This window comes from Pan paniscus, chromosome X, assembly GCF_029289425.2.
Source record: "Pan paniscus chromosome X, NHGRI_mPanPan1-v2.0_pri, whole genome shotgun sequence".
NCBI lineage: Eukaryota > Metazoa > Chordata > Mammalia > Primates > Hominidae > Pan > Pan paniscus.
Genome location: NC_073272.2, coordinates 70,056,710 through 70,070,818, shown reverse-complemented (window position 1 = coordinate 70,070,818; position 14,109 = coordinate 70,056,710). Strand labels below are relative to the sequence as shown.

Below are 14,109 nucleotides of genomic sequence, written 5' to 3'. Positions count from 1 at the left end.
TAATTGATAGGACGAGTATGCAGAAAATCAGCAAGGACACAATAGATGTTAACAGCACAATCAATCAAATTGACATGATTGACATTTATAGATACTCCATCCAACAACAGCAGAATACCCATTCTTCTCAAGTACACATAGAACATTTACTAAGATTGATCATACTCTGGGCCATAAAATAAGTCTCAATAAGTTCAAAAGGATTCAAGTCATATGAAGTATGTTCTCTGACCATATTAGAATTAAATTGGAAATCAATAACAAAAAGACATTTGGAAAAATCCCCAAACATTTGGAAACTACATAACACTTCTAAATAACCCATTGGTCAAAGAAAAAAAATCAATAAGAAAATTAGAATGTATTTTGAATTGAATGAAAGTGAAAATATAACATTATGAAAATTTGTGGGATGTTGTTAAAGGAATACTTAAGGGGAAACTTATAGCACTGAATGCCTATATTAGAAAAGAAAGAAATCAATGACCTTAGCTTCTTCCTTAAGTAAAAAAAGAAGACCAAAATAAATCCAAAGTATGCAGAAGTAAAAAAAAAAAATAAGATCCAGGAGGCGGAGCTTGCAGTGAGCCAAGATCACGCCACTGCACTCCAGCCTGGGTGACAGAGCGAGACTCCGTCTCAAAATAATAATAATAATAATTATTATTATTATTATTATAAGATCAGAGTGGAAATTAATGAATTGGGAGTTGTTTTGAATTTTTTTATTGTGGTAAAATATATATAACATAAAAATTACCATTTTACCTATTATAAGAATGAGTTGGTTCTTTGATAAACCTCTAGCTGGACTGATTGAGAAAAAGGAGAAAACATACAAACAGGAATGAGATAGATGACATCATTACAGATTTTTTAAATTTTAATTTAAAAATAATAGAGATGTGTTCTTGCTATGTTGCCCAGGCTGGTCTCGAATTCCTGGGCTCAAGTGATCCTCCCATCTCAGCTTCTCTAAGTGCCAATATTACAGGCATAAACAATCGCACCTGGCTGAGATTTTACAGATATTAGAACGATAAGGGAGTATGATGAACAACTTTATGCCAATACATTTGACAACTTAGATGAAACAGACAAGTTCTCTGAAACACACAAACTACCAAAGCTTACTCAAGGAGAAACATATAACTTTGAACAATCCTATATCTATTTTTAAAACTTTATTTAACATCCCTCTCCCCAAAAAGCAAAACTAAGCAAGAAACATAAATCTCTCCAGCCACAGATGGCTTTCCTGATGAATTCTATCAAATTTTTAAGAAAGAAACAATATTAATTCTGCACAAAATCTTCCAGACATTTGAAGAGAAACGACTACACTTCCCAGCTCATTCTGAGGCCAGTATTACCTTGATATCAAAACCAGACCAAGGTATTACAAAAAACTACACACCAATATCCCTCATGAACACAGATACAAAAATTTAAACAAGTTTTTTTATGTATTACTGAATTTAATAATACATAAAAAGGATGATATATCACAATTAAATGGAGTTTATCCAAGAAATGCAAGGTTGGAATGGAATATTACACAGCCATAAAAAAAGAACAAAATCACATCCTTTGTAGTAACATGAATACAACTGGAGGCTATTATCCTAAGAGAATTAATGCAGGAACAGAAAATCAAATACCACACGTTCTCACTTCTAAGTGGGAGCTAAACATTGAGTACACATGGACAGAAAGAAGGGAACAATAGGCACCAGGGCCTACTTGAGGGTGGAGGGTGGGAGGAGGGTGAGGACTGAGAAACTACCTATTGGGTATCATGCTGATTATCTGTGTGACAAAATTATCTGTATACGAAACCCCTGCAACATGCCATTTACCCATGTAAAAACAAACCTGCACATGTAATCCTTGAACCTAGTAAAAGTTGGAAAGAAAAAAAAAAGAAATGCAAGGTTGGTTCCATATTTGAACATCAATCAAAATAATTCACCAAATCAACTAACTAGAGACAAAAAGTATTTCAAAAAAATTAACTACAGTTAATATACTTAATGGTGAAAGACTGAATGCTTTCCCCCTAAGATCAGGAAGAACAGAAGGATGTCTATTCTCACCACTCCTATTCATCATCATCCTGAAGGTTCTCACCAATGCAATAGGGCAAGTAGGAGAAATGATAGACATACAGATTAGAAAGGAAGAAATAAAATTGTATTTACAGACAGCATGATAGTCTACATAGAAAATCCTAAAAACCTATAAAAGAGCTAGTAGAATAATAAAGGCATGAGATAAAAGTTAATATACAAAAATAAATTGTATTTCTATATATCAGCAATAAACAACTAACTGGATAAACAATTTGGCAGTTTCTTACAAATTAAGCATATACTTATCATATGACCCAGTAGTCCCACTCTTAGGTATTTACCCAAGTGAAATAATTAGTTTACATAGAAACGTGTATGTGTTTTTAACAGCAGCTTTATTCGTAATTGCCAAAACCTAAGGAAAAGAAAAACCTAAGATATCCTTCAACAGGTGAATGGATAAACAAACTGTGGTATATCCATACAATGAAATACTACTCAACAACAACAACAAAAACACGCAAACTACAGATACACAAACAACACAAATTAATCTCGAATTATGCTAAGTGAAGGAAGTCATATTGTATGTTTCTATTTCTATGACACTGATGGAAAGGGAAAACAATAATGACAGAGTACAGATCAGTGTTTGTCAAGGGCCAGGGTTGTGGGAGGAATTGGCTGTAAGAGATATAGGGGAGTTTCTGGGGATAAGAGAACTATTCTGTATCTTGATTGTTGTAGTGGTCACACAACTGTACATGTTGTCAAAACACATAGAACTATACAACAAAAGGGTTTATTTTATTGTATGTCAGTTATGCCTTGACAGAATAAATTAGGGAAAAATCAGTGCCATTTGCCATATAACAGAATAAAAACTGACCAATCAACCAACAGTCAGATCATCTCAACAGAAACAGAAAAAAAAGCTCCTGAAAAAACCCAACATCAATTCGTAATAAAAACTTCGCAAGCTAAAAAAAGGAACTTCTTCAACCTGATAAAAGACATATACCAAAAAATCTATAGCTATTATCATACTTTATGGTGAAAAACGGAATGCTTTCTGCCCAAGACTGGGAACAAAGCAAGGTTGTAGCCTCTCACCTAGTCTATTCAATATTGTACTGGAGGTTCTAGCAAGTGCAATAAGGCAAGACAAAGGTTAAAAAAATAAAAAAGCACAGAACAGAAAAGAAGAAATAAAATTGTCCATATTTGCAGATGACATGATTTTCTAGGTAGAAAATCTTAAGAACTCTACAAAAAAGCTTTGAGAACCAACAAGAATATCTAAACAATTGGAAATGGAAATAAAAATGCCATTTTCAATATCATAAAAATATGAAATACTCAGGGATATGTTTGACAAAAGATGTACAACGCTTGTACACTAAAAACTAAAATGTTGCTGAGAGAAATTAAAAACCTAAATAAAGAGATATACTGCATTCGTGTATCTAAATATTCTTAACATGTTGATTCTCCTTGAATTGATTTATAAATTCTATGCAATCTTAATCCAACTCCCAGCAAGCTGTTTTGTAGAAATTAACAAGATAATTCTAAAATGTATATGGAAATGCAAAGGACCCAGTTTTCCCAAAACAATTTTGACAAAGAACAACAACTTTGGAGGACTTACACTGCCTGATTTCAGGATTTCTTAAAAAGCAACTGCATTCAAGACTTTTTGGTATTGGCATAAAAATAGACATATAGATCAATGAAACAATCTGAAATAGACGTATGGATATTTGATTTTGACAAAGGTGTCCAGTCAAAATGAATCAAAGACCTAAATGTAAAGCTTAAAAATATGTAACTTCTAGAAGAAAACTTAGGGGGAAATCTTAGCGACCATGGGTTTGACAAATATATATATTTTTTTGAGACGAAGCCTCGCTCTATCACCCAGGTGGAGTGCAGTGGAACGATCTCGGCTCACTGCAACCTCTGCCTTCCCGGTTCAAGCGATTCTTCCACCTCAGCCTCCCGAGTAGCTGGGACTACAGGCGCACGCCACCGTGCACAACTAATTTTTTGTATTTTTAGTAGAGACGGGGTTTTGCCATGTTGGCCAGGATGGTCTTGAACTCCTGACCTCAGGTAATCCACCCGCCTTGGCCTCCCAAAGTGCTGGGATTACAGGCATGAGCCACTGAGCCTGGCCAGACAAATATTTCTGTTTTAAAATTTTTTGAGACAGGATCTTGCTGTGTCACCCAGGCTGCAGTGCAGTGGTGCGATCATGGCTTGCTGTAGCCTTGACCTCCCAGTCTCAAGTGATCTTCCCACCTCAGTCTCCCCGGTAGTTGGGACTACAGGCATGCACCACCATGTCTGGTTAATTTTTTTAAAATTTTGTTTTGTAGAGACAGGATCTCACTTTGCTCCCCAGGCTGGTCTTGAACTCCTGGCCTCAAGCAATCCTCCTGCCTCAGCCTCCCAAAGTGCTGGGATTATAGGCATGAGCCACTACACCCAGCCAAGATTTCTTAAGCAAGATATGAAAACTGTTTAAGTATAAAGAAAAAAATATCAATAAATTGGATGGCATTAACATAATAAATGTTTGCTCTTCAAAAGACACTGTTACAAATTGAAAAGGGCAAGCCACAGCCAGGGAGAAAATATTTGTAAAACACAGAAGTCCTCTGTTAAATATATCTAGAATATATAAAGAATTTTAATTCAATAATAAGAAAAAGATAAACAACCCAATTTAAAAATGGGGACAGATTTGAACACATATTTCACAAAAGAAAACATACATATGGCAAATAAGCACATGAAAGGATGTCCAACATCATTAGTCATTACAGAAAAGAAAATTAGAACCACAATGAGGTTCCACTACCCACCCACACAGAATAGCTAAAATTCAAAAGACTGACCATACTAATTATTGGCAAGAATGTGTAGCAACTAGAACCCTTATACATTGCTAGTAGGAATGTAAAATGGTACAACTGCTTTGGAAAACAGTTTGGCAACCACTTAGAAGTTAAAACATACACCAACCATACAAGAAAGCCATTTTACTCCTAGCTATCTACTCAAAAGAAATTAAAAAAAATCCACACAGGCTTGTGCACAAATGTTCAGTGCAATATTTGTAAGAGCCAAAAACTGGAAACCACTCAAGTATCCATCAACAGATGGATATAAAAACAAATTATGGTATAGCCATACAATGAATGGGATGCCACTCAGCAATAAAAAGGAAAGAAGTTGTATATGATATATGCAACCACATGGATGAATCTCAAAATAATTGTGAATAAAAGCCAGAAAAAAAATACATAATGTATGATTCCAGATGAAAACAAATCCACAGTGACAGAAAGCAGATTAATGGTTGCCTGGAACCACTGTGGGGATATAAAGAAATATATATGAAATGGGGAGTAGACGGGCAGACCAGGGAGGAGAAGAAGGGATTACAGAGGGATAAGAAGAAGGGATTACAGAGGGATACAAAGAAAGTTTAGGCAATGAAGCACACTGTCATTATCTTGATTATGGTGATGATTTCATGGGTGTATACACGTGTCCAAACTCATCAAATTGTATACTTTTTTTTCTTTTTGAGACAGAGTTTCACTGTCACCCAGTTTGGAGTGCAATGGTGCGATCTTGGCTTACTGCAACGTCCGCCTCCCAGGTTCAAACGATTCTCCTCCCTCAGCCTCCCAAGTAGCTGGGATTACAGGCACCTGTCACCACAACCAGCTAATTTTTGTATTTTTAGTAGAGATGAGGTTTCACCATGTTGGTCAGGCTGGTCTCAAACTCCTGACCGCAGGTGATCTGCCCACCTCGGCCTCCCAATGTGCTGGGATTATAGGTGTGAGCCACCATGCCCGGCCAAATTGTGAACTTTAAATATGTACAATTTATAATATGTCAATTCTACTTCAATGAAGCTGTTTAAAAAAGTAACTGAACCTCAATAGGGGCAAAGATAGAAAGAGTTCTATACTCCTGGTCTTTAACAACAGTTCAAAGACATTGCTATCTTTAGGAAATAAGGCTTTCAAGTAGAACTTTAGATTTTGCAGTGTTTACTTCTAAAAAAAGGAAAAAAAAGACTATTTCTCCTTTTTTCCTGTTCCCAGTGTCCACAAGAGAAATGGCAGTTCAAGTTGTTCATACCTTCACTCGAGCTGCAGTGCCTTCCATTCCACGGCTCTGAGTCTCTTTCCGCTTATCTGCAACCTCCCGTTGTTTCTGGAGAGCATCCTTGAGACGCTTGTTGGCAGCTGCTGCCTAAATAAAATTGGCACATAGTAATGTTGAATGAATGGTAAAAAAAAAAATCCAATTTCTAGCACATTAGTAAAGATAAAAATTCTATGGGTTTGAGTTCCTATAGGAACCAGGTTTATAAACTTCCATGGACATAACACTGGTGAACAGCTACTGCTTTGGTGCCTAGGGGAGGAACACACTTCAAGGAAGTTCTGCAGACTAAAAGTGTCTAGAAATGTCACATATCAATATCACTTTGTTTTTTCAGGAAAGGCTCAGGTCCAGTTAGGAAAAAATCCTTATTTGAACAGTACCATTTTTCATCAAGTTTTTATCTGCTCACAGTGGCATATAAACAGTGATCAAGATTTAGGAATTGCTTGTGAAGATTGGCATCCCTGGTTTCTCAGGACGCTTGCTAGTTTAAAGGATATTACTTTGCAAGCATTTAAGCCTGAAGATGACAATACACTTGACCTAGCAGATTGAATTTTCTTACCTCCTCCGTTTTACGTCTGAGCACATTGGATTGTTTCTGGAAGTTTCTTTCAAGTTTCAGCAGCTCATATTGCCTCTTACGGTCCTGACAAGAAAAAAGTCAGATATTAACTGCTGTTCAGCTAGCTAAAATAAAACCTTATACTATAAGGTGTCTCTCAAGACATCCTTGATTTGTAAGGTTAACTACAATACAGTGAGCTGCCTTCATCTTCTCATATGAGTCAAAAACTCGTAGTTCTAGAAACCATGTTTGTGTGTAGAGGGGAAGTGGTTTTTCCCTTTGGCTTATTGCTCTGTGGCCAAATTCTTGAGTCTCAGTCATAAATCAACTACTAGAAATAATATCCTAGAATGTGAGGCCTGGAAGGAAGCTTAAAGATCATCTAATGAACAGTCCTTTCCACATAGGTAGTTATTGACAGAGGTGGGATTCAGGTCTCCAGAAAAATAGACCAGTATTCTTTTCCCATCAACCCTACCTGTCCATTCATTACAAAACCCAGGTGGCTGGCAAAAAAGAGAAAGTCTATCACATAGCCAACCACCTATAAAATTAAAGTAAACTGCAGCTAAAAAAAAAAAAGAGGTTTCTCATTTTTGAAAAAAACAAGGTTAACCTGGGTACACACGGACATAAAGATGGAAACAATAGACATTGGGGGCTCTAAAAGGAGGGAGGGATGGAGAAAGGGGGGCAAGAGCTGAAAAACTTCCTATTGGGTACTATGTTCACTATCTGGGTGATGGGATCAGTAGAAGCCCAAAGCTCAGCATCATACAATATACCCTTGTAACAAACCTGCTCCTGTACCCCCTGAATCTAAAATAAAAATAAAAACAGGTTATTACTGAATGCGCTCTTTCTTCCCAGAGATTAAAGATAAAGAATACCAAGAAATACTATGGGGTATCACCTGCTTCAGCTGAGCACACAATATTTAACTGCTTTGATTTCTTGGCCATTTCCCTCTTCTAATAATCCATTAAGCTCCTTCTGGCTTCACTTGTTCCTATCCAATCTGGATAGAATGGTCAGCCATTTTTGTCATGTCTTTGCCGGCATACTAGAACAATTCATTTCATTCAACAATATAATATTTACTGTGCCATCAACTACACACTAGGCACTGGGCTAGGTGTCTAGGATACAGAGATAAATATGACATGGTTACTACTCCTACAGAGATTACCAGAGAATACAAACAACATGCAATACAATTATAATAAAATATGATGTGTGTTGAAATGAAAAGTCAAGGTAATTAAAGAAACACAGCCAGAGGACTAAGCTAGTCCAGTGGAAAGAGAAAAGTCAACAGTCTTCTTAGTACCAGACTTTTTGAAAGAGAGGTCTATGTTTAGTGCTTCCAATTGTCATTACTGGTCACTCCATAATCCCCTTGTAAGTAGTTCCTACCAATTGTCCTGGAATTTCCTACTTCTTAAATTCAGTGGTGTTTTTACAGTCACTATCTTCTTTGGCTTCTCTCCCAGCATCGTTAGCACTACCAATAACTTCCCCATACCATCCTAATTATTTTTCTACCTTACAAATTTCATTGTCTTCTTTTCATTTTCTTATACATGAAATAGATTCTCAGTTGGGCATGGTAGCTCATGCCTGTAATCCCAGCATTTTGAGAGGCTGGGGTGGGTGGATCATCTGAGGTCAGGAGTTCAAGACCAGCCTGGCCAACATGGCGAAACTCTGTCTCTACTAAAAATACAAAAAAAAATTGCCAGGCATGGTGGCATGCACCTGTAGTCCCAGCTACTCAGGAGGCTTGAACCCAGGAGGCAGATGTTGCAGTGAGCCAAGATGGTGCCATTGTACTCCAGCCTGGATGACAGGGTGAGACCAAAAAAAAAAAAAAAAGAAAAGAAAGAGATTCTCTTCTTAGCCTTCTTTTTCTATATATTCTCTGTCTCCATTATCTCATTACTCCCAAAGTTTCATTTTTCACCTCTATGCAGACAAATCTTTTTTTGAGACGAAGTCTCCCTCTGTCGCCCAGACTGTAGTGCAGTGGCTCGATCTCTGCTCACTGCAACCTCCACCTCCCGGGTTCAAGCAATTCTCCTGCCTCAGCCTCCTGAGTAGCTGGGATTACAGGCATGTGCCACCATGCCTGGCTAATTTTTTTGTATTTTTAGTAGAGATGGGGTTTCAGCATGTTGGTCAGGCTGGTCTCGAACTCCTGACCTCGTGATCCACCCACCTTGGCCTCCCAAAGACAACTCTTAATTGCAAAGTCCAGCCCAACTTCTCCCTTGAACTCTAGGCCAACATCCAATATTTTCTAGGTCTCTCCATCCCAAAGATTATTCTCCTAAAACCAACATTGTCTCTTCAAACTAGCTGTTTCCTCTGACTTTACAGTCACTGAAAAGCCCGCGGTACTTTTTGTTGCCCTACTTCCTTCATTTTTTGAAAGGTAGATTTTGCATTAATTATGATTAAAATCATTCACTAAACATTATTGAGTGCCCACTACTTGCCAGCCACTGTTCTAGCCATTGGAAATGCAGAAGTGAGCAAAACAAAGATCCTTGTCAATGTGGAATATATATTCCTGTAGAATGTAAAGTTGTCATCACTTTATAGAGATGTCTCCTTTCTTCTTTTGTTTTTCTTAACAGTTTTATTGAGATATAATTCACATACCATACAATTCACTCATTTAAAGTACATGATTCAATGGCTTTTGGCACATTCACACAGTTGATGTAAACATCACCACACTTAATTTTAGAACATTTTCATTACCAGAAAAAGAAATATACTGTTTAGTGATCACCCTACAACCCCATCACCCCACCCCAAAGCCCTAGAGAACCACTAATCTACTTTTTGTCTCTACAGATTTTAATGTCCTACTCTGGATATTTCATATAAATGGAATCCTATCATACATGGTCTTTTGTGATTGGCTTCTTTCACTAAGCAAAATGCTTTCAAGCCTCATCCATGTTGTAGCATGTATCAGTACTTCATTCCTTTGTATGGCTGAATAATACTCCACTGTATGGATAGACCACATTTTATTTACCCATTCATCAGTTGATGGACATGTTGGGTTTTTCCACTTTTTGGCTATTATGACTACTGCTGCATGAACATCTGGGTACAAGGTTTTGCATATATGACATGTTTTCGTATCTCCTGGGTAGACAAAACTAAGAGTGGAATTGCTGGATCATATGGTACCTCTACGTTTTTATTTAGCCTTTTGATAAACTGCTAAACTGTTTGCCAAAGCAGCTATACCATTTTCCCATCCTACTGAAGATGTATGAGGCTTTCAGTGTCTCCACGTTCTTGCTAAGACTTATTATTATCTGTCTTTTTGTTTATAGCCATCCTAGTAGATGTGAAATTGCATCTCATTGTGGTTTTGATTTGTATTTCTCTGATGGCAAATGACATTGAGCACCTTTTCATGTACGTATTGCTTTGCCCATTTTAAAACTGGGTTATATTTTTATTGTTGATTGGTAAGAGTTCTTTTTTTTTTTTTTTGAGATGGAGTCTCACTCTATTGCCCAGGCTGGAGTGCAATGGCACAATCTCGGCTCACCACAACCTCCACCTCCCGGATTCAAGCGATTCTTCTACCTCAGCCTCCCCAGTAGCTGGTATTACAGGCATGTGCCACCACACCCGGCCACTTTTTTTGCATTTTTAGTGGAGACGGGGTTTCTCCGTGTTGGTCAGGCTGGTCTCAAACTCCCGACCTCAGGTGATCCACCCGCCTTGGCCTCCCAAAGTGCTGGGATTACAGGTGTGAGCCACCGTGCCCAGACAGTAAGAGTTCTTTATCTATCTTGGATATAAGACTCTTATCAGCTATATGATTTGCAAATATTTTCCTCCCAATCTATGGACTGGCTATTAACTTTCTTTTTTTTTTTTTTGTTAGAGATGGGGTCTTGCTATGTTGCCCAGGGTGGGGTCAATTTCCTGGGCTCAAGCAATCCTCCCACCTTGGCCTCCCAAAGTGTTGAGATTACAGGCATGAGCCACCATGCCTGATCATATTCACTTTCTTGATGGTATTGTTTACAATGCAAAAGCTTTTAATTTTGTCTAATTTAACTCTTTTTTGGTTAGCTGTTTGTACTTTAGGTGTCACATCTAAGAAATCATTGTCTAATCCAAAGTCACAAAGATTAACACCTATGTTTTCTTCTAAGAGATTTATAGTTTTAGCTCGTACGTTTAGGTTTTTGATCTGCTTTAATTTTTGTATATGGTATGAGAGCAAGTTTCTTTTTCAGACAGAGTCTCACTCCGTTGCCCAGGCTGGAGTGCAGGGGCGTGATCTCAGCTCATTGCAACCTCTGCCTCCCAGGTTCAAGTGATTCTCCTGCCTCAGCTTCCAGAGTAGCTGGGATTACAGGCATGTACGACCATGCCCAGCTAATTTTTTTGTAATTTTAGTAGAGACGGGGTTTCACCATGTTGGCCAGGTGGTCTTGAACTCCTGACCTCAAGTGATCCACCCGCCTCGGCATCCCACAGTGCTGGGACTACAGGCGTGAGCCACTGTGCCTGGCCACAAGTTTCAACTTCATTATTTTGCATATGACTACCCGGTTGTTCTAGGACTATTTGTTGAAAAGACAAAATTGTTTTCCTCATTGAATTTTCTTGGCATTACTGTTGAAAATCAACTGGCCATAAGTGTGTAAGTTTATTTCTGGATTCTCAATCTTATTCCATTGACCTATATGTCTATCTTTACACAGTACCACACAGTCTTGATTAGTGTAGCTTTGTAGAAAGTTTTTAAATCAGTAAATGTGACATTTACAAATTTGTTCTTCTCCTTGATTGCTTTGAATATTCTAGGTCCCTTGCATTTCCATATATATTTTAGAATCAGCTTGTGAGTTTCTGTGAAGAAACCAGATGGAATTTCACTGGGATTGTGTTGCATCTGTAAGGCAATCTGAAGGGTATTCCATCTTTAGAATATCAAGTCTTCCTGCCCATGAACATGGGATATCCTTCCATTTATTTAAGTCTTCCTTAATTAAATTCAATGATGTTCAGTAGTTTTCAAGTATACAAGTCTTACACTTCTTTTGATAAATTTATTCCTAAGTATTTTATTTGTATTGATCCTATTATTAATGGAATTGTTTTCTTTCTTTTTTTCTCTTGAGACAGAGTCTTGCACTGTTGCCTGGGCTGGAGTGGTGCAGTGGCATGATCTTGACTCACTGCAACCTCCACCTCCCGGGTTCAAGTGATTCTCCTGCCTCAGCCTCCTAAGTAGCTGCGATTACAGGTGCCTGTCACCACACCCAGCTAATTTTTTGTATTTTTAGTAGAGACGGAGTTTCACTATGTTGGCCAGGCTGGTCTTGAGCTCCTTACCTTGTGATCTGCCCACCTCGGCCTCCCAAAGTGCTGGGATTACAGGCGTGAGCCACCACACCCAGCCGTGGGATTGTTTTATTAATCTCATTGTCAAATTGTTAATTGCTAGTATATAAATATACTACCGATTTTCTTTTCTTTTCCTTTTGTTTTTTTTTTTTGTTTGTTTTTGAGACAGAGTCTTGCTCTGTAGCCCAGGCTGAAGTGCAGTGGCCTGATCTCAGCTCACTGAAACCTCTGCCTCCTGGGTTCAAATGATTCTCGTGCCTCAGCCTCTCAAGTAGTTGGGACTACAGGCATGTGCTACCATGCCTGGCTAATGTTTGTATTTTTAGTAGAGACGGGGTTTCACCGTGTTGGCCAGGCTGGTCTCGAACTCCTGGCCTCAAGTGATATGCCTGCCTTGGCCTCCCGAAGTGCTAGGATTACAGGCTTGAGCCACTGTGCCAGATCACAACTTATTTTCTTATATTGATCTTATATTCTGCAACCTTGCTGAACTCATATATTAATTCTAATAGACTTTTAGTGGATTCTCTAGGATTTTCTATATACAAGATCATGTCATCTATAAACAGAGATAGTCTTGCTTCACCTTTTCCAGTTTAGATGCCATTTATATATTTTTCTTCCCTAAACTTCCTGGTTAGAACCTCCAGGACAATGTTGAATAGATATGGCAAGAGTGGACATCCTTGTCTTGTTCTTGATCTTAGGGGAAAAGTATGCTCTTTTTCACCATTAAGTATGATGTTAGCTGTGGGTTTTTCATACACGCCCTTTATTACGCTGAGGAAGTTCTCTTCTATTCCTAGTTTCTTGAGTGTTTTTATCATGAGTGTTAGATTTTTGTCAAATGCTTTTTCTGTGTCTATTGAGATGATCATGTGGTTCTTGTCCTTTTTCCTACTGATACAGTATATAACATAAATTGATTTCCATATATTAAACAAACTTTGCATTTTTCAGATGGACCTCACTTGGTCATAAGTGTATCATCCTTTTTTTTTTTTTGAGACAGTGTCTCACTCTGTTGCCCAGGCTGGAGTGCAGTGGCACGGTCTTGGCTCACTGCAGCCTCTTCCTCTTGGGTTCAAGCAATTCTCGTGCCTCAGCCTCCCGAGTAGCTGGGATTACAGGCACATGCCACCATGCTCAGCTAATTTTTTTTTGTATTTTCAGTAGAGACAGGGTTTCGCCATGTTGGCCAGGCTGGTCTCAAAACTTCTGACCTCAAGTGATCTGCCCATCTCGGCTTTCCAAAGTGCTGAGATTACAGGTGTGAGTCACCACGCCCAGCCTATCATCCTTTTTAAATGTTGATGGATTTAGTTTGCTAGAATTTTGTCGAGGATTTTCATGCCTATATTAAGATATATTGGTCTGTAGTATTCTTTTCTTGTGATGTCTTTGGTTTTGGTATCAGGGAACACAAACCTCATGGAATGAGTTGGGAAGTGTTTCCACTGCTTCTAGTTTTCAGAAGAGTTTCTGAGAAATGGGTATTTCTGTCTTTTTTTTTTTTTTTTTCTGAGACAGAATCTCACTCTATCGCCCAGGCTGGAGTGCAGCGGTGTGATCTTGGCTCACCGCAACCTTTGCCACCTGGGTTCAAGCAATTCTTGTGTCTCAGCCTCCCAAGTAGCTGGGATTACAAGTGTGTGTCACCACACCCAAATAATTTTTGTACTTTTAGTAGAGACAGGGTTTCACCATGTTGGCCAGGCTGGTCTCGAATTCCTGACCTCAGGTGATCTGCCTGCCTCGGCCTCCAAAAGTGCTGGGATTACAGGCATGAGCCACAGCACCTGGCCAAGAAATGGGTATTTTTTCTTAAAATGTTTGATAGAACTCACCAGTGAAGCCATCTGTGCCTGGACTTTTCTTTGT

The 14,109-nt window shown here is 38.4% G+C and overlaps 1 protein-coding gene across 2 annotated transcripts in view; it reads right to left on the bottom strand.

The window, feature by feature from the left end:
- Window positions 1-14,109, bottom strand: part of KIF4A (kinesin family member 4A) — a 130,230-nt gene that overhangs the window by 26,703 nt on the left and 89,418 nt on the right. For both annotated transcript variants that reach the window (XM_003820154.4, XM_055106221.1), the window contains exons 19-20: window positions 6,832-6,915; window positions 6,237-6,350 (exon numbers count right to left, since the gene is read on the bottom strand). In XM_003820154.4, coding sequence (XP_003820202.1) covers window positions 6,237-6,350; window positions 6,832-6,915 — 198 coding nt within the window. The remainder of the gene's footprint in view (window positions 1-6,236; window positions 6,351-6,831; window positions 6,916-14,109) is intronic.